Source organism: Caretta caretta, chromosome 7 (genome assembly GCF_965140235.1).
Source record: "Caretta caretta isolate rCarCar2 chromosome 7, rCarCar1.hap1, whole genome shotgun sequence".
In the NCBI taxonomy this organism is placed as follows: Eukaryota; Metazoa; Chordata; order Testudines; family Cheloniidae; genus Caretta; species Caretta caretta.
The window spans coordinates 55,133,893-55,153,095 of record NC_134212.1 but is presented as its reverse complement, the minus strand read 5'-3'; the positions used below and the strand labels follow the sequence as shown (position 1 = coordinate 55,153,095).

Genomic DNA, 19,203 nt, shown 5'->3' with positions numbered 1-19,203 from the left:
TCATGCTGCATCCTAGCCAGGCTGGGGTGGACTCCCTGGCACTGACTGCTTGGGGTAAGTGAGGCCAGCCCTGTGTGCCCCTCCCTGGGTGTCTGTAGGGAGCCCAGTGTGTGGCTCCAGAGAGAGGGGAAGGGACTGACTCTGTCCCAGGGATCCCTCTATTTGTTCCTGCCCAGCAGCTGGCTGAGTCCTGGAGAGCCTGAGCAATGGCTAACCTGAGCTGGAGTTTGTGCTGCTGGGGCTTAAGAGCCTGGCCAGGGCTCTTAGGCAGTCCCCACCAGCCAAGAGCCTGTCCCCTCTGCAAGGAGGCAGTAACTCCTTGGAATACTCTTGTGCCCTCTTCCCCTGCACTGGCTGCTGATCTCCTTGTTCCTCTGTAGATGCGGCAGGGAAGCTGCATGCTCTGCAGAATGACTCCAGCTGTGGGGTCTGGGTCTCCCAGGCTGCAGATGGCTCCAGGACAGTTGGTGCCTCCTATGCTGGCTGTTATGTCTCTGAATGGGTGAGTGACCTTCTGGCACCTGCCTTGGGTTCTGGACTGGCTGCTCTGCCAGCCCTGATGTCTGTGGGTCTCTCTCCCCAGGATGGCGGTTACCTGATGGTGGTTGGTGTTGAGGGGATGGCTGCTGGTGAGCGCAGGGCCCTGCATGAGGAGAAGGTGCTCAGGTGCCCCAGGAGCCTGCCAGGTGAGGGCCTAGTGTCTTAGGCTGAATGCCCCAGCCTGTGGCTGTGAACCATCTTGTGGAGATGGCTGCTCTCCTCCAGTTACACAAAGGGAGGCCTTGGTCTCCCTCTTCTCCTCCCTGGGGTCAGGTGGCGACTGTGGGGCCAGTGACAGCCCTTCTTTGCAGGCTGAGCAAGACAATGCCCCTGGCAGAGAGCACTCCGTGCTGCTTGGCTGCTCTTCTCACATAGGAGAGCCTGGTGTTCATGGTCTCTGTATTGCATTAGCCCCTAAGAGCTCCAGGCAGAGCCTGGGGATGGTGACAGGTGCTGGAGGCTTCCCTAGAGGCCATGTCTCCACTACCCCATTACCCAAACTGTTCCTGGATTAAATGGTGAGTCTCTGGGCTGAGAGTGCACAGACCAGGGTCCCCCTGGTGCTGGATGGCTTCAGGTTGAAGCCCTGCAGCAGAGTGTGAGCTGGAGGCAAGATGTCTGCCCTGCAGAACTCCTGGGGTCCTGAGGGAGCCTCATAGGCCCTAGCCAGGCCAGGAGGGAGCATGCTCTGTAGCCAAGTCTCTTGCCCCACCTAGTCTCTGTTCCTTACTGCTTCCCACCTGTCTCACCCCAGCCCTGGATGCTCCAAGCCCCGATGTCTGTGCTGCCATCCAGAGCCAGGACAGGCTGCCCTGTGGCTCCTCACCCATCGTCCGGGGAGTCTGTGAAGAACAAGGCTGTTGTTACAACCCCAGTGATAGGGTGAAGCCTTGTTACTATGGCAACACAGGTGAGTTTCTGTGCACATGAATTGTCCAGAGCTGACTGTAATGGTCCCACATGGGGGGGGGGCAGTGGCTGAGATACCTGGCATCAAAGCTGAGTGGGGTTTCCAAGTACCCAGTCCTGGAGACAGCTGGGTGCTGGGCTAGTTAGTGTGATATCAAGGCCACGTGCAACGCTTTCCATCCAGCCTCAGGCTGAGTGCTTCAGCTGTGACCAATAACAGTCCCAGCCCCTTGCTCTGGAATCCACAGCACATGCCTCGTGGCCATTACAGCTCCACCATGAGCTATATGTGCCAGGGTCCCTTGCAGTGCCAGCCTGTGCCCTGGAGGGGTGCAGTAGAACATGGTGGGTTCTTATCCAGCTCCGGGACAAGCTGCTGGCTTCTGCTCTAGTGTCCTGAGACTGGCTAACCCAGGTAGGAAGGTGGCCCTGACTTGTCCCCGGCTCCCTTCCAGTGACAGCGCAGTGCACTCCAGACGGCCACTTCTTCCTCGTGGTCTCTCGGGCTGTGACTCTGCCCCCCCTGATCCTGGACTCGGTGCATCTGGCCAATGGGCACGGTGCTGGCTGTGTCCCTGTGGGGCAGAACAACGCCTTTGTCCTGTTCCGGTTCCCACTCTCTGCCTGTGGCACCACTTTCCAGGTAAGAGTTGAGCTGGGGGAGGCCAGGATGGGGTCACTCAGCTGGAATAGAAGGGGGGTTAGTTCAGAACAAGGTGCACTGGCAAGTCCCTTTCTGAGGTTGATGCAGTGACAAACAGTGGCTCCTCTGGGGCAAATCTCTGGCTTCCCCTCATCTGAAGCCTGGCCCTGCAAGAGTCAAAGCTGGGGGTCAGTGACTGATCTGTCCTTCCAGATGGCTGGAGACCAGGGTGTGTATGAGAATGAGCTGGTGGCATCCAGGGATGTGAGAACCTGGAGTCTGGGCTCCATCACCCGGGACAGCACTTTCAGGTAACTCCTGGGGCTGGTACCTATGCCATCTTCTGCTGTACATCTGCAGAGCTGCCTCTGTCATGTGAGCTCTACTCAGCTCATGGCAATAGCATGGGAGTGGTTCAGGGCCAGCTGTTCCTCCAACCAGCTGTTACATGGCAGGTGCCAGGCACTGCACAATGACTCTCCCCAGAACCCTGGGTTTTGTCTCATCATGAAGTCTAACAGATGATTAAAACACAGCAAGTCAATAGAAGGGCAATACTGAGGTGTCCCTCTTTACTTATGGTCTCGGGCTTCTGGGCAGCTGGAATTCACAGGCTCTGTCTGATTCCCACTTCTACCCCTCAACTGAATCTCTGCAGTGCATGTCTGGCCAAGCCCCACTCAGGCTTGTTGACTTTCTGCTAGGTTACATGTCCGCTGCAGCTACTCCATCAGTGGAAACTTCCTCCCCCTGAGTGTCCAGGTCTTCACCCTGCCCCCGCCCCCTGGTGTGTCCCAGCCTGGCCCCCTGGTGCTGGAGCTGCGCATTGCCACAGGTAGGAGAGCTCTGAGGGCTCATGCAGATCTCTTAGAAGGATTTGGGCCTCAGTTGGAGGGGAGCTAAATACTGTGTGGGATGGGAGGGTTTGGGACATGAGATTCTAGCCTGGCAGTGGAGACATGGGACAAGGCTCTGGCCTGTTCAGGCTGATCAGTGATGTGTTTAGATTTACACTAACCTCTCTCTCAGCCAGAAGTGAGCTGTATCTGTCCTCAGTGTTCAGAAAGGCAGCCCTGCTCCTGCATTGTGGGCTAGATCTAGCACAGTGGGAACACTGCCCCCTGAACTGGGAGTCCAGGACCCCCTGAACAGCTTGTGGGTATTGGCCCCATATGATGCACTAAGCTTCTCTACCTGCATCTCATGCTGACCTGCAGGGACCCCTCTGTGCTTATCTGTTCCAGAGCAGAGTTATGGCTCCTTCTATGCAGACCGAGATTACCCTGTGGTGAAGGTTCTGCGGGATCCCATCTACGTGGAGGTCCGGATCTTGCAGAGAACTGACCCAGATCTGGTTCTGGTCCTGCACCAGTGCTGGGCCACCCCAAGCACCAACCCCCAGCAGCAGCCGCAGTGGCCTATCCTGGTGGATGGGTGAGTGACTGGGGGTCCAGGGTAAGGGGTCTCTATTTTTGCCTGGGGAGTGCAGGGCACCTTCTGACAACTACTCCCCTCATTCCCAGGTGCCCATACACAGGAGACAACTACCACACCCAGCTGGTGTCTGTGGGAGCCACCTCAGGGCTGCAGTTCCCATCTCACCACCAGCGCTTCATCATCAGAACCTTCACCTTCATGGAGTCTGCCTCCCAGCAGGTGCTCACAGGGCCGGTATGACCTCCCTTCTATTCCAGTAGGGCCAATCAGTCTTTGTGATCAATACTCTAGCATTTGGCATGTTTGCACCATGTCTGTCATGTGGTCCTGCTCCACAAGTCTTTTCCCCCTTCCATGTTGCTCATCTCATTCCCTAATGAGACAAGAACATCATGAGACAAAGTGTAGGGCAAACCTTAGGCTGGTTAAGATTCTTCATCTCCATGATGGTCCTAACTGCCCAGCCTCTCCAGTGCTCCTACACTAACAGGCCACCCACCCCACAGGTTCAGGACCCTATAAGATGGAGTGTAGCTTCACTCCCCTGTAAGCAAAGGCAGGGACATGTCAAGAAGGGCCTGTCCAACCTGAGCCATCTCTCTCCCCACTCCTAGGTGTACCTGCATTGCAGCGCCTCAGTGTGTCGCTCCTCCAGGCTGGAGCCCTGCACCCTCTCCTGCCCTGCTGGAGCCCGTGAGTTTCTTCCCATCCTTGCTTGGGCTGTGGTGAAGAGGGAGCAGGTGGGGTGGCTGCCAGGAGTCATGGATGTATCTGATCAGCCATGAGCACAAACCCATCAGGCCTGGTGACAGCTGGGCTTCCTGCTCATCAAAAGCGAGTAGTTTCCAACTCGCCCTACTGCTGCTTGCACAGCAAGGTCACCTCTCTGAACAAACCAATGAGGAGTTCTCCACTCCATTTGGAAAGGGAGCTCACTTCCCCTCCTGCTCCAGTGGGTGTGGCTGACAATGCAGCTATCTTTCTCTAGTGCCATGTCAGGGCAACGCCAGATGCTGCAGGGAGCTGGGCTGATGCTTTGCTGCAGCAGATGCCCCACTGACTGGCTTTCCTCAGACATGGGGTGATGGAAGCATAGATGCTTGTTGGTTAACAGGACTTCCAGACTTGTCTGCTCTGCAGCTAAACAGCTGTTGTCTGTCATAGGGGGCAGGAGGAGCTCTGAGCAGCACCTTCAAGATGGGCTCTCCCACATCACCAGCCAGGGGCCTGTGTTCCTCCTCCAGGCCAAGCTGAAGAGGGAAGTGTCTCCTGAACTTGGTGAGTCTGGCCTAGTATCCTTCATTGTAGAAGCCTTAAAGCCTAACCTGTTGCCTGAAACTAACTTCTCCACTGTGGGGGAGCTCACTATGGCAGGGACCTCTTGTTCAAAGACCATTCAGTCAAGGCCACCCTGGGGTGACCCTACAGTGGTAGGGCACCAAGCCAGTGAGGCTAATTCAGTCATTGACCTGCCCATGGCCAGTTGTAAGGATGACCAGGGAATTCACTCCTGTCTCCTTGACTACATCTCCAACCTGACTGGCTTACCTGGGTTTACAGCCCAATGGCATGGGGTAGTCCTATTTAACTGCTGATCCTCATCCCACTGTGTCCAAATGGACTTGGAGGGAGGGCAGCCTCAACTCATCCCTGGGCATGCATCCCTCTGACTGCCCTAACCTGAATAACTCTTCTAGAGGCATCCTGCTTAAAGCCTGCAGGGAACTCCCAACCCTGTGTTCTGAGCACACTGGTATCACATTGTCACCAGAGAAGGCTGGGGCCCATGACAGCATGGCCTAGAGAGACAGGACTGCAGAGGCATACAGAGCTGCTACTGACTCTCCTACTGAAGGAACCACTGGCTGCACTAACCCATCCAATCTGCAGCAAACATGGCCTGTTGGCAAGGGGCTAGGACAATAGCCCATTCTGCCCTCAAGATGGGAAGGACTCTGGATTTATGAGAGAACTGGTCTAGGTACAGCATAGTGCTGGTAACTACTGTATAATAGGCTGAGCCTATGACTAGGAAAGCTGGAGGAGGAAATAGTGGTTGGACCAAATAGTGGAGCAGGATGGGGGTCTGATCAGGACTCTAAAGGCATGCTTGCTCCAGACTGAACTTCCTTTCTTTGAATAGGATCTTCAAGGAACACTGGAGCAGCCTGGATCTTGGCCTTAGCTGGGGTGATGCTGATGGGGGCACTGTGTGTGATGCTCATGGCCATCATGCAGGGCAGATGGAGAAACACAGCCTGTGAGATCCATGTGATACAATAAACACTATTGCAAGCATGCTTTCTCTGTGCTTCTTGGGCTGGGGCAGTGTGGCCTGGCCCTGGGGGAGGCAGGGGAAACCACTTGCAGGTTTGGTACAAGTGGAGTGATAGTAGTAGAATGCAGAGTCCATCTACGTCCCCTAGGCAGAGCTACCATCCTGTCCTTCTACCACCTGTGTCTGTAGTCGGTGCTAACTGGGAGCAGGACACTGATTAGCAAGACAGCTGTTGGCGGGTGGGGGGGTGTGTGGAAGCTAGCTAGTGTTATGGGCTTCTCTTCAGCTGCCCCCCTCTGAGCACATAGCAGGTGTGACCTGGAAGTCTCAAAGCCAAACAGCAGCTGAGCACCAATAGACTCAAGATAGCTGAGGGGGAAAAGCCCTCTAACTTTGCTCAGCTAACTGATTTTAATGATGGGTAGCAGTACTCGTCCAATGTCTTTTTGCTTCATGGGGGTAGTGCATAAGAACACCTGTACTAGGTCAGACCAAAGTTCATCTAGCCCAATATCCTGTCTTCCAACCAGGGCCAATGCCAGGTGCCCCAGAGGGAATGAACAGAGCAGGTAATCAAGCGATCCATCCCCTGTTGCCCATTCCTAGCTTCTGGCAAACAGGTTAGGGACACAATCTTGGCTATTGTCCATTTGATGGACATAGCAGTGTGTGGTCTTCCTTTTTGTTTTTAAATCTGCTGCCTAGTCATTTAGTGACCACTAGCTCTTGTGTTATGAGAAGGAGTAAATAACATTTCCTTATGTACTTTCTCCACACTGGTCATGATTTTATAGACCTCTATCATATTCTTCCCAGCTTGGAAAAAGACAAGAGGGGGGGGGAAAAGGGAAGTCCCAGTCTTATTTTTCTCCTCACCTGAAAGCTGTTCCATACCCCAATCATTTTTGTTGCCCTTCTCTGAATCTTTTCCAATTCTAAGCTTTTTTTTTTGTGGGGGGCGGAGAGGGTAGGGCAACTACATCTGTGCACTCTAATCATAGAAGATTAGGGTTGGAAGGGATCTCAGGAGGTCATCCAGTCCAACCCCCTGCTCAAAGCAGGACCAACCCCAACTAAATCATCCCAGCCAGAGCTTTGTCAAGCAGGGCCTGCCATAAATATAAGGGAAGGGTAAACACCTTTAAAATCCCTCCTGGCCAAAGGAAAGCCCTTTTACCTGTTAAGGAGCTAGGATAACCTTGCTGGCACCTGACCAAAATGACCAATGAGGAGACAAGATACTTTCAAAGCTGGGGGGGGAGAAACAAAGGGTCTGGGTCTGTCTGTATGATGCTTTTGCTGGGCACAGAACAGGAATGGAGTCTTAGAACTTAGTAACATAGAATATGAGGGTTGGAAGGGACCACAGAAGGTCATCTAATCCAACGCCCTGCTCAAAGCAGGGCAAATCCCTAAATGGCCCCCTCAAGGATTGAACTCACAGGCCAATGCTCAAACCACTGAGCTATTATGATTTCTTTAAATAGCTGAGAAAATAAGCTGTGCTGAATGGAATGGATATTCCTGGTTTCAGAGTAACAGCCGTGTTAGTCTATATTCGCAAAAAGAAAAGGAGTACTTGTGGCACCTTAGAGACTAACCAATTTATTTAAGCTGTAGCTCACAAAAGCTTATGCTCAAATAAATTGGTTGGTCTCTAAGGTGCCACAAGTACTGCTTTTCTTTTTATGGATATTCCTGTTTGTCTTTTTGTAACTTAAGGTTTTGCCTAGAGGGATTCTCTGTTTTGAATCTATTTACCATCCTGATTTTACAGAGGTGATTCTTTTTACTTTTTCTTCTATTAAAATTCTTCTTTTTAAGAAACTGAATGCTTTTTCATTAAGATCCAAGGGTTTGGGTCTGTGGTCACCTATGCAAATTGAGGATTTTTATCAAACCTTCCCCAGAAAGGGGGGGTGCAAGGTTTTGGTGAGGATTTTGGGGGGAGAAAGACATTTCCAAACAACTTTCCCAATAACCAGTTAAACATTTGGGGATGGTAGCAAAAGTCCAAGGGCAAAGGGTAAAATAGTTTATACCTTGGGGAAGTTTTAACCTAAGCTGGTAAAAGTAAGCTTAGGAGGTTTTCATGCTGGTCCCCACATCTGTACCCTAGAGTTCAGAGTGGGGAAGGAACCTTGACAGGGCTGTAAAAACCTCTACAGATAAAGATTCCACCACATCCCTAGGTAACCCATTCTAGTGCTTCACCATTCTCCTGGTGAAATAGTTTTTCCTGATATCCAACCTAGACCTCCCCTGCTGCAACTTGAGACCACTGCTCCTTGTTCTGTCAGCTGGTACCACTAGCCTGAGTTTCCAGCTGTGGGGATTTTTTGTTTTTTAAATAAAATCTCTCTTTAAGAACAGGATGGGATTTTTGTGTCCTAAGAGGCTTGTGCACATATTTAATTAGCTAGTGGCAACAGCTGATCTCCTTTTGTGTGTGTTGTTTTTTTTTCCTTCGCTCTTCCCTGGAGAGGGGGTGAAAGGGCGTGAGGGTACCCCACAGAAGGAATTCCCAAGTGTGCCTTCCTGGATCCTCAAGAGATTTTGTATTTGAGTGGTGGCAACATCTACCCATCCAAGGTCAGAGAAAAGCTGTAACCTTGGGAGTTAATACAAGCCTGGAGTGGCCAGTGTGGTTTGTTTTTTTTTTTTTTTTTTAGAATCCTTAAGGGCCCCTACGTTCTGCACTCAAAGTGCCAGAGTAGGGAATCTACCTTAACAGCATGGGATTCTTCCATCCTAAGCGCAGGACTCTGCACTTGTCCTTTATTGAACCACCTCTGATTTCTTTTGGCCTAATCCGCCAATTTTGTCTCTTACTCTGGACCCTATCCCTACCCTCCAGCATATCTCTCTCTCCCCCAGCTTAGTGTCATCTGTGAACTTGCTCAGGGTGCAATCCATCTCCTCATCCAGATCATTAATCAGTGACTGTACCAAGATGTGTGTACCATAGATTTATATAGAGGCAAAGATATTTTCCTTATCGACCCTTTCTTGAGGATTCCTAACATTGTGTGCTTTTTTTTGACTACTGCTGCACATTGAGTGGAAGTTTTCAGAGACCTATCCACAATGACTCCGTTTTGAAAATAGACCAGTTAGTCCTACATCAGAAGCAGGAAGCCTGCTACACAATCAGTGGGGCTACTAAACAATCAAGATCCTAAAGGAGCACTCAAGGACAATAAGGCCCTTGCAGAGAAACTAAATGAATTCTTTGCATCAATCTTCATGGCTGAGGATGTGAGGGAGATTCCCAAACCTGAGCCAGTCTTTTTAGGTGACAAATCCAAGGTCCCAGGTTGAGGTTATTAACTCTAGTTCGTTGGTCAATTTGTTCCTCAAACCTCCTCTAATCAGCCATAGTGGAAGGAGTAACGAAACATAGGCTTCTCCCTGCTTATCTCAGAATGTGAGCTACTTACTTAGCCTGCAAACAGCGCCTGGATAGCAGTGCCAACAGAGAACAGGCACAGGGATCCAGTTACAGGGAGAACAGGCAATCTTGCGGGAGGGAGCCACAGAGCTGCTTGGCAGTAGCTGATATTTTCTAAGAAGAATGCTTTTGTTAGGTTTTTAAAAAAACAAAACAAATGTTCTGTCCAAGTACTCTAAAAGAGAGTGAGGGCTTAACAGGGGAAGCTTCCTGCACCTCATGCCTCCTGACCTGGGGAATTGCATGGAAAAGCAGGAGTGGGGGCACTAGGCTGGGTATCAGCTGGTATTAGTTGGCACAGTGCCACTGCAGTCAATGTAGCTAGGTGGGCTAATACCAGCTTGGTTGTGAGCCACTGTGTCTAATGGGCCCCACCTCATCTGCCTGCTGCATCATGAACTTGCATTTTCAAAATGATTTAAGCACTTGTGCTCCTATGTCATGACACTCTTGAGAAGCCTACTCCAGCTTACAATGCCAGGCAGCCATCCCTCAACTGCAGGAGCGGAGATCTCATCAACACTTTGCAGAGTGGGCAAGGATGGATGCTGGGCCACTCACCGGTGGGTAAGATGAGTTAGTTCATCCCTTAAAGTATTGGCAAACTAGCCAAATGGTTTGTCTAATTAGCAATGTGAGCGACTGGATGAATGAGATGCCCACCCTCCCCACCTACTGTGTTGCAAAACCGCAGCCAAGGGAACAGGCTTGGCAGAATCAGTGGGGAAAGGAAACTCAGTTGAGCTTGGCTCTAGTGTGGCACAGTGAAGAGCCATGAGGGGTGGAGGGAAAGAACCTCTCCTGATTTTTCTTTTCCATTTTCCCAACAAGGGGATGTTGGGGGGGGGGGGGTCAGATGGGGGCGGTACACCTGTCAAACCATAATGCAGGTGCCCTGAGGGAAGCTCAGGGAGGACAGAAACCTCCCGTGGAGCAGAAGGGCAAAATTCAGACCATGAGGGTGGGCCCTTCTGACTTTTAGAGGGTTTAAGCCAGAGGTGTCAGAAAAGTTACCACAGGGATATCCGGCTTGTCACGCTGAATGCTTAGCTGTTGCATCGCTTTCTGATCCTTTGTCAGCTCTTCCTATCGGCGTGAAGTGGAATTTACCAAATGGTGGATTGTTCATCCCCACATGAATATGAGCTGGGTTTAGACGGACACAGGTTAGTATGACCCTACTGATGTGGTGTCGCAATAGTAATCCTGCTCTGTGTGAAGGACATTGCGAACTCAGGCACTTGGTGTACGTGCTTGGCAGGAGAGTCAAGGGGGCGATGCTACCATCTGGGGGATTATGACTAAGGGCCTCTGTCAGAATCCTCCTTAAATGTAACAATACAGCAGCAGGGTCTCGATTGGCCCTGGTTAGCCAGCTGCCTCCTCTGGGGAGTAGAGCCCAGTGCAAAGAGTGGTGTCAGGATTGGGGCATAGATAGAAGGAAGCTGCCTCTCTCCTGTAGCACACCATGTGTTCATGGGGAACCTGGTGCTAAATCACTCACAGGCATTGTGGTTCTGGGCCAGGGCTTCCTATGTAGCAGCAGCTACCTCACTGACCTCTCTTGAAATTCAGCCCTTGACCCAAGCTTTGGTCTTCTTTCCCATCACCTTGAGCAGAGGAGGGGGGGCTGCAGGGAGGTGGGGAAAGGTCCACTCACAGCAGTTCTCACCATGGGCTCCTAGAGCAGGTGGACAGGGCAACCCCACAGGTAGGGTGACCAGACAGAAGGTGGGGTGTAATAGGAGCCTATATAAGAGAGCCCTAAATATCGGGACTGTCCCTATAAAATCAGGACATTTGGTCACCCTACTCACAGGGCACATGTATTCTTTCTCTTTCTCCCCCCACATCTACAGAACACCTGTTGAAAATGAAGTCTCTAAGGCAGGAGGAAATCAAGGCATGCAATACAAGCCCTTCCCTGTTGCCTTGTGGGGGAGAGGGGAAGGGGGGGTGGTGCTGGTGGAGATTACATCCAGTGATTATTTTGGGGGATTTGCTTTGTTTCTTCCTCCTCTTTATCCCTTTCATGGTGTATTTATCTTCCAGGAAGCTTGGGTGTTCCATTGATCAGCTCAATCTCTCTGGCACTAGTCCTGACTGGTTGAAGGATTTAGGGAAATCTTTAATCTCTTTTTAGGCAATCCTGTGGCTTCATTCACCGCCCACTGTGGGAATTGCAGCTTCTTATCCACTGGGAGCAAAATAACTCCCCTCCCTAATTCTGTCATTGTTTTGATAGCCTAGTGACAGTGTTTTTAAAATCCCCTTTGTATGGATCCCGCTATCAGTGCTGTCTGCATATACACAGTTAAAGAGCCAGCAGGTGGCTCTCAAGACGAGGTAGCATAGCTTCTCCTTTAGCAGGACCCATGAAACTTGTTGCACGCTTCAAGGCAGAGCTGTGCAAATTAGGTTTGGGGTATTTTGGTTCAGTGGCTGAACGGAAGAATCAGGGCAGGGCGTCATTGTGGGCTGACCCAAAATGAGAATTTTTTCAGCAAAACAAAAACGTAAAATTCTGTTCCAGGTTCAACAGTGTTTTGTTTGACTGGAAATGGAACCCCTTTATTTAGCTGTTGAGGCTTCTTATCTTTTGGGGAGGAGGGGCAGTCAATTGAAAGTGAAAGGTGTCATTTAAAAATATGTAACCCAAACCTTGTACTTCTAGGAATTGCTTTTTTTCTGGCCAACCCCACTCGAGGAATTCAGCTTGAATTTGCGAGATATTTCAGCCAACCTACATATGCCATTTTGGAGGGGAGGGGGGGAACTTTGTCCAGCTCTACAGCCGAGAGCTGCTAGAGGAAGCTATTCACAGTGGCTCTGTGGGTGCGGGTGAAAGTAGGATCAACCCTGCAGTGAAGGGCAGAGGCCCATACATAAAGCATAGGGCCAAGGCAGAAGTACAGGGACAGCTCTGTGCTGCAACAGTCCTTCAGCAGCCAAGGACCAACTGTCCTTAAGGGATGCCCACGTGAGTTCTAACAGGGGCATTCCTCTATCTGCATGCTCTACTTATCTTGTGTGCCCCCAGCTATGGGGATTGCTAAACATAGACTGGGTTACACAGAAAGAGGGGAATAACGGAATATCTAGCTGTGTTCCTGCTCCCCTGTAAGCATCCCTGCTAGTGCCCTCCCCATCCGTCCCTCTGCTACCCTACCCTTGCTCATTTCAGAAAGGGCTGAGCTCCTACAGCTCCTGCTGGCACCAACATGATCACTGCTGAAAATCCACCCTGGGCGGGCATCCAGAATCAGCAGCACTGCTGCAAAGTTGCGGGTGTAGCTTCCCTGTGCCCATCTGTGCTGTGGAGTATGGTGTGTGAAGTGCTGGGGGGCACATTGGCTGAAAGGTGCTACCCCTGTACAAGTTTACTCTAATCTGTCCTTCCATTGCCAATCTCTGGGACACTGGCTCTTTCGCAATCACTTCAAGTATCCCTTTAAAGGCCTGTGCCTGAGGTATGGTGCAAGTACCTAAGCACAGGCCAGGAACCCCTACGGTGTAATGGTGGCTCTGATAGCGATTTTCCCTACAGTCCTGGGCAAGTCACTTTGCTGCTTTCCACCTCATTCACGCCCTGTACAAAATGGAGAGGATAATCCTGAGCTCACTCCCAGGTACTGGGGATGATTCATGAGGGAATGGGTGGAGAGCTATAAAACACCATGCAGAACACTGCTGAGAGCATGGGATTGTGTTGGGTTACAGGGAAATCCCATAGCCAACAGCTCTCTAGCTAAGTAATGATCTGCACAGAGACCCTCAGGGGCTGAAAAAATCTTAGTAGTGTCTGCAGAACGGCTTCCCTGAAGAACTACAATGAACCCAGCATATCTCCAAGATCTAACTGCCTACACACTCAGCCCAGCAGAATTTGTAAACTCCTCTGGAACAGCTCTAAGCAGCGACTCTGGATAAATTATACTTTGTAAGCGGTCATTCCCTCTGAGCTCACGTCTTCCCTTCCCATTTGCCACCCATGCCGTGCTGGGACTTGTTCTCCCAGGAGCTCTTCTCAAGGGCGCTGGAGGGAGGTGTGGATGCCTGACACTGAACACGTCTAGTCAGACTGGAGTTAGAAACACCTCAATTCCCCCATGGTGGCTCTGTAGCCCTGGGACGGCATGGCAGGTTGTGTGGTTTGGTGTCAGCCAGGGCTGCTGCTTCAGCAAGCCCTAGATGCAGCATCTCTAGGGCCAGGGAAGGCCCCTCTCTCTTCTTCTCTACCAGCCTCTTTCTCTCTTCCCCCACCGGGGCAGATCCCTCACTTCCACCTCTCCCCATGACTCCAGCTGGGACGGGTGTACGGCATTGCTTTACCAGAACGGAAGAGAGAATCCGAGTACAATTGCAGAAGAGCATAACCTGTGAAATAGACCCGTCAGATTAATTTCATGCTCCCCTCTCCTGCACCCAACTGGTGCAGGAGGCAGCTTCATGGGCACCGCCCTGGCAGTTTGCAGGCGATCCGGACAGCCTGGGGACTGTGACTCACTGCGGGGAGGATGTGCTGATGCTGCAAGTGCAAATGCAATGGTGGCCAAAAGCGCCTTTGCAAGTTGACCCCCTGTGAGACCCAACCCGTCCCAAGGGGCTTCAGCCAATGCTCCCCCACAGCCCTGCGCACCGTCACTGGGCTGTCAGGGGAAAGGCCGCTCCGATCTCAGAGTGGAGAGAGAACCAGGGGCTGGTGGAAATGTGCTTAGGCGCCATCGCTGGGAGCAGATTGCCCCTTCCTTTAGAGCAGCTGGCACCGGCCTTCAAAGGGATACTTGAAGTGATTGCATGGTGGCAGGACACTGGACGGACTGGACCCAGGCTCTGATCCACCTGGGCAGTTCATGTGCTCCTAGTCGCATGGAGCCCCCTTCTGCCTACCCCCTCCTGGAGTTCTGTTTAGACCCCTTGAAATCTATGGGCTCACATGGAGGGAGGTGCTGCTCAGCCAGACTGCAGGGGCAGCCCCCGCCCTAAGAGATAGTCTGGGCGTGTGTTTGGCTGCTCCCTTCCCTGCCTGCCCAGCCCCTGGCTTGCGGGGTGGCTCTCCGCCCTGTGAGCATCTTCCCGGAGCTGCAGACCCCTGCCTGGGAGCAGTCCATGCAATGCTGGTTTCCAGTGAAAGCTGGAGGCAGCTGCTGGTGGTTGCCCAGGCAGAGCTGGGCCCTTGGCAGCATCCTGATGTGTGTGCTGGGGGTAGAAAGTCACCGGACAGATGGACAGAGCCAGGCTCTACAATGAGCGCACTGTTCCCCCTCGGATTCATGTGCCCAAGTCAAAAGACAGCCTCACTGCTCTGCAGAGCCGGGCGAAGCGGCCAAGGGTGGGCTGTGAGGTCATCCTTAATGAGAGCAGAACTGCAGTGTCAACAATGCCACCCATTGTACAGCTCTGTTTGTCCACCATGGCTGGGTTATTTCTGCTCCCAGAACGGGGCTGGGAGCGGGGCCAGTGGGGGCAGGGGGGCTTGGAAGTGAGTCAGGCAGCAGGGACTGGAGTGAGCCAGGGGAAAGCAGAGTTAGCTCTGCACTTTATAGACGCTGAAAAGATAACAGGGTAGATTGTGGGGACTTTAGCCACATCGAGCACGTTGGCTAGGTACAGCCTGGCACCTGGGTCAGAGCTACTCCCCCAGGGCCCTGCAATGTGGGACTGATGATTTCGTCCGCTCAGAGTCATCCCTTATCTAGCTGCAAACCTGGCAGCTCTCCGCCAGAGAACTGTAGAGCCTTGGCTGCATCCCAAGCCAGTCTGCGGCCTTGGGATCCTGCAGAGGAGTGGGGAGGCTGGGGGAGACGGGAACCAGCTCCTGCCCCCCGCACCGGCCCTGCAAAGCCCCTCACAGGCAGCCTCTCCTCGGGGAGCTTCCATTAAGGGGGGTCCCTGGGGACGGTGTCCGCTGGGGAAGCCCTGGTAACACAACTCCAGTGCTGCCACGCTGCCAGAGAGAAGCTGGCTCGTGGGAGCCCAGTGGATCTATGGGACTCAGGGCATTAATAGGGCAGCTGTTTGTTCTGTCTAGTGGGGAAGTACGGGAGAGAGTGGCAAAAGCCGTGTTGCCAACTCCTGCGATTTGATAGGAAATCTCATGATATTTGGTGTTTCTCTTAAAGGCCCAGCCCCTGGAGTCAGGAGATCCCGGAGAATCTCGTCTCTCATTAAAAAGTCAGTTTCTAGCTCTCACGGTGGCAGAGAAAATCTGGAAAATGGGACCCGAGTCCACCCCAAAGACTCAAAACCCAGAAAGCCCATGAAAAGCCCCCAGCATTGTATTGTGTTTAATAAGCTCATGATATTGTGGGATCTGGCTCATGATGTGTGAATGGGTGGGTTGGCCATACTAGTGGATGTGCATCTATGTCCCTGGAGATACATTCATGGTGTGTGCATAGGTATCTATTGCTCGTGGAATGGACATTTTATTGAGTGACAGTACTGAGCAGTGCATGAAACATCCGACAGGGAGCCAGGAACTTCTGGGTTCTGAGGCCAGTTCTGTCACTGACTGACTGTGCAGCCTTGGGCAAATCACTTCACCGCTCAGTTTCCCCACCTATGTAACAAGGCACTAGGAATAGGCTGTATACAGTGAATAACTGTGCAAAGAAATCAACCCCTAAAAACCAGATAGCCAATAAACTCTAAACTGCCTGTAAGTGGCAATGGTGAGAGACCCAAAGCGCATTCAAATGCTGTGGAAATGGCTGGGCATAGCATGGATAGATAGGATACAACAGAAGGTGTTTCCTTCTTATTTTTACCTTAAAAATACCAGAAAGGTCAAGTCAGATCTCCTTGCTTTTCCAGGAGGACTTCTGAGAGTTTTTAGATGTTGTGAGCATTGACACCTCACGAGGGGTGAGGCTGTTGAATCTTTAACCAGGACTTTTCTTTTTCTTCCCAGTGTTCATTAGCCATCAAAGTTATTAACAAAGAGCTTTAAACACCCTGATTAAAAGTCTTTTCCCATACCTCTCCCCTCCCCACCCCCCAGCTCAGCTTTCACTCTCTTGCCTCCTGGGATGTCACAACTTCACTAGTTTTCCCTGCACCACAGAGCGTTCCAGGCTAGATGAGATCAGAAATTCTCATTAAAAAAACAATACACTCTTCTCTCTGGTCTTGTCCCCCATCACAATGAAAGGAAAAAGGACACAGGCCCAATTCTTTCCCCCTTTGCTGGTCACTTTTCAATGTAAAACCAGAGGAACAAATAAGTGTCTGCTTTCTGAGGACAAGTATGAGATTTCTTTGAAAAAAAATGAAAAGTTTTCAGCCAAAAAATTTCAAAAGTTTGGTTTTTTTTTTGGGGGGGGGGGGTGGGGAGGAGGGCCAGGGGTTGACAAAAAGTTGACATTTTTCAGTAGAAGCCCCCTCCTCCCAAGTTTTCCAACTCTTTCTATTCTGCACCCAACATCTCCCCCCTCCCCTCCCCAGGTAGGGAGAGCCCCCTGAGAAGTGAGGTAGCTGCTGGATGCTGAGCACATTTGAAAATCTGGTACTGTGAGCCCCAGCACCCTGGAGAGTTAGCAGGAATGCCATCACATTACAGTGACCACTGTTTCCTCCTCATAACACTAGGAGATCACACGGGGCAGGGAGAGCCCCCCCCCATTTTCCCCCCAGCCGGTGTTGGCAACATGGCTGAGATGGAAGCTGCAGCCGCAGGCAGATCTGCACTACTGAATCTAGGACAAGCCAAGAATCAATGGCACAGAGGGGATTAAGTGGCACCACATGTCCTCCAGTCAGAAGGATGCCTCTGCGCTTTTTATAATTTCATGTGACTAAGAGAAAGAATTTCAACTTTTGTCCATGTTAAGCAAATAATCCAGGTTTAATATCTTATTGCTCAACCATTTATCATGAACTCATATGGAACTCCTGACCCCAAATTCACCTCAGCTATGACGAAATTAATAGGGCTGTGGTACTGATTTGCACTTTGCTCAATCACCTGCAGCCTTACAATAATTATCTTGGTCCTGCTCTTACATACTGTTCTGAAAACCCCTCCTATATACAGTAGACCAGTGGTTCTCAAACTTCTTTTTTCCACAGACCACTTGAAAATTGCTGAGAGTCTCGGCAGACCACTTAACGATCTTTCCAAATGTTGTTTGTACCATTAGCTAACTATTGTAAAGTGCTTTGGATAAAAGTGCTATATAAAAAAAAAAGTAATAATAATGAACTTTTTTTGTTCTACAAATAAAAGCACACAACTAATATTTTCATATCAGTAGTTTTACCTTTCTAATGCGATGGATGTGCCCTCTCTCCCACACCACAGCAGTCCCCAAGCTGGGGCTGGGAAGGAAGGGGGGTCTCTCCCCTGCCCCAGCAGCCAGAGAGCTGAGTCTGGGAAGAAGGGCCGTCCCTGGAGCTGGGAAAAGTCACCTTTCTCTGGCCGCCGCAGCCCTGTACATCCTAAATTCCCCCCACCCCGTCTTCTCACCCACCTATCCCCTAGTCCCCCCCAAGGCCACCACCTCACTTTACATGTGCATCTTCTCCAGGGTCCCAGCACCTAATTAGTGGAGCCACGTCTGCACAACTCCACTAATTAGGTGGGTGGCCCTTCATTGTTTTGTGGACGGCTGCCCAGGTGCACACCTTAGAGCAGGGGTGGGCAAACTTTTTGGCCTGAGGGCCACATCTGGGTAGGGAAATTCAATACAGGGCCACGCATGTAGAGCTGGGGCTGGGGGTTGGGGTGTGGGAGGGAGTGCGGGGTGTGGGAGAGGTTGCGGTGGGCAGGAACGGGCTCAGGGCAAGGGGTTGGGGTGGAGGAGGGGTGTGGGGTGTATGAGGGGGCTCAGGGCAGGGGGTTGGGGGGTGGCAGGCTTCTCAGGGCAGGGGGTTGGGGGCTCAGGGCAGGGGGTTGGGGTGTGGGGTGCAGGAAGGGTTCGGGGCACAGGCTCCGGCCCAGCACCACTTACCTGGAGTGGCTCCGGGGTAGCAGCGGTACACACCGGGGTCAGGGCAGGCTCCCTGCCTGCCCTGGCCCCATGCTGCTCCCGGAAGCAGCCGGCACCACGTCCCTGTGGCCCCTGGGGGATGGGGGCAGAGGGCTCTGTGCACTGCCCTCACCTGTGGGTACCTCCTTCAAAGCTCCCATTGGCTGCGGTTTCCCCTTCCCGGCCAATGGGAGCTACGCAGGGCTGCAGGGACTGGTGCTGGCCGCTTCCCAGAGCGGTGCATGGCGCCATAGGGGTGGCAATCCCGCAGGCCGGATCCAAAGCCGTAGTTTGCCCACCCCTGCCTTAGAGGGAACTAATCGCGGACCACCTGAATGGAGCTTGTGGACTACTGGTGGTCCACAGACCACAGTTTGAGAACCTCTGCAGTAGACTAATCTGGTTTGTTTAAAATAAAGATAGTTATGGGGCCAGATTCTGAACTGGTGTAATCAACATAGTTCAGCTGAAGTCAATGGAGCCACATCAGTTTATATCAGCTGAGGAGTTGGCCTATGATCTGCAGTGTTGTTTCTCGGCTCGGGAAACCAAACCAGACTCAAAATTTCATTGACTTCATTGTAAATCTCTTCAATGCCCACAGAAGTCAATTAAAATATTTGTACTGACAGCTTTCTTTTGGAGAGGTCATATACTTTTACTAATGTAACCTTGATACCTCATCATAAGCTATCAGTGCTGAAACAATATTTCTAAAACATATCGCCTTCTGAATGATTCAGAGACCAGAAAACCTAGACAATCCAATGACAGAGTTCTTTCTTTTCAGATAATAATGTACAGAAAGAGGAGGAGTGCTGCATTATGGACCTGATCCAATGACCATTCAAGTCAACGGAAAGAAACCCATTAACTTCAGTGAGCATCAAGTTGGGTCCCAAATGGGTAGACAACATAGCATTAGCCATAGTACTGACACAGGGGTGACCCTTTGCAATTCCCTACACCAGGGGTT

The 19,203-nt window shown here is 51.5% G+C and overlaps 1 protein-coding gene across 1 annotated transcript; it reads left to right on the top strand.

Moving 5' to 3' along the window:
• Positions 1–389: 389 nt before the first annotated feature.
• Positions 390–5,812, top strand: LOC125640026 (zona pellucida sperm-binding protein 4-like). Its single transcript, XM_048858072.2, has 11 exons — positions 390–502; positions 584–686; positions 1,295–1,450; positions 1,905–2,092; positions 2,306–2,403; positions 2,797–2,927; positions 3,337–3,526; positions 3,616–3,763; positions 4,144–4,222; positions 4,694–4,807; positions 5,673–5,812. Exons 2-11 carry the CDS (start codon positions 599–601, stop codon positions 5,810–5,812), a joined length of 1,332 nt encoding a protein of 443 aa, XP_048714029.2. The 5' UTR covers positions 390–502; positions 584–598.
• The last annotated feature ends 13,391 nt before the right edge of the window (positions 5,813–19,203 follow it).

What these genes read in the sequence shown, in the direction of transcription:
- LOC125640026 (XM_048858072.2), top strand. Translation starts at nt 599, where the DNA reads ATGGTGGTTGGTGTTGAGGGGATGGCTGCTGGTGAGCGCAGGGCCCTG. An exon ending in CCTGTGGCACCACTTTCCAG is followed by an intron (nt 2,093 to 2,305) that starts GTAAGAGTTGAG and finishes CTGTCCTTCCAG; the next exon opens with ATGGCTGGAGACCAGGGTGT. An exon ending in CTCCTGCCCTGCTGGAGCCC is followed by an intron (nt 4,223 to 4,693) that starts GTGAGTTTCTTC and finishes TGTCTGTCATAG; the next exon opens with GGGGCAGGAGGAGCTCTGAG.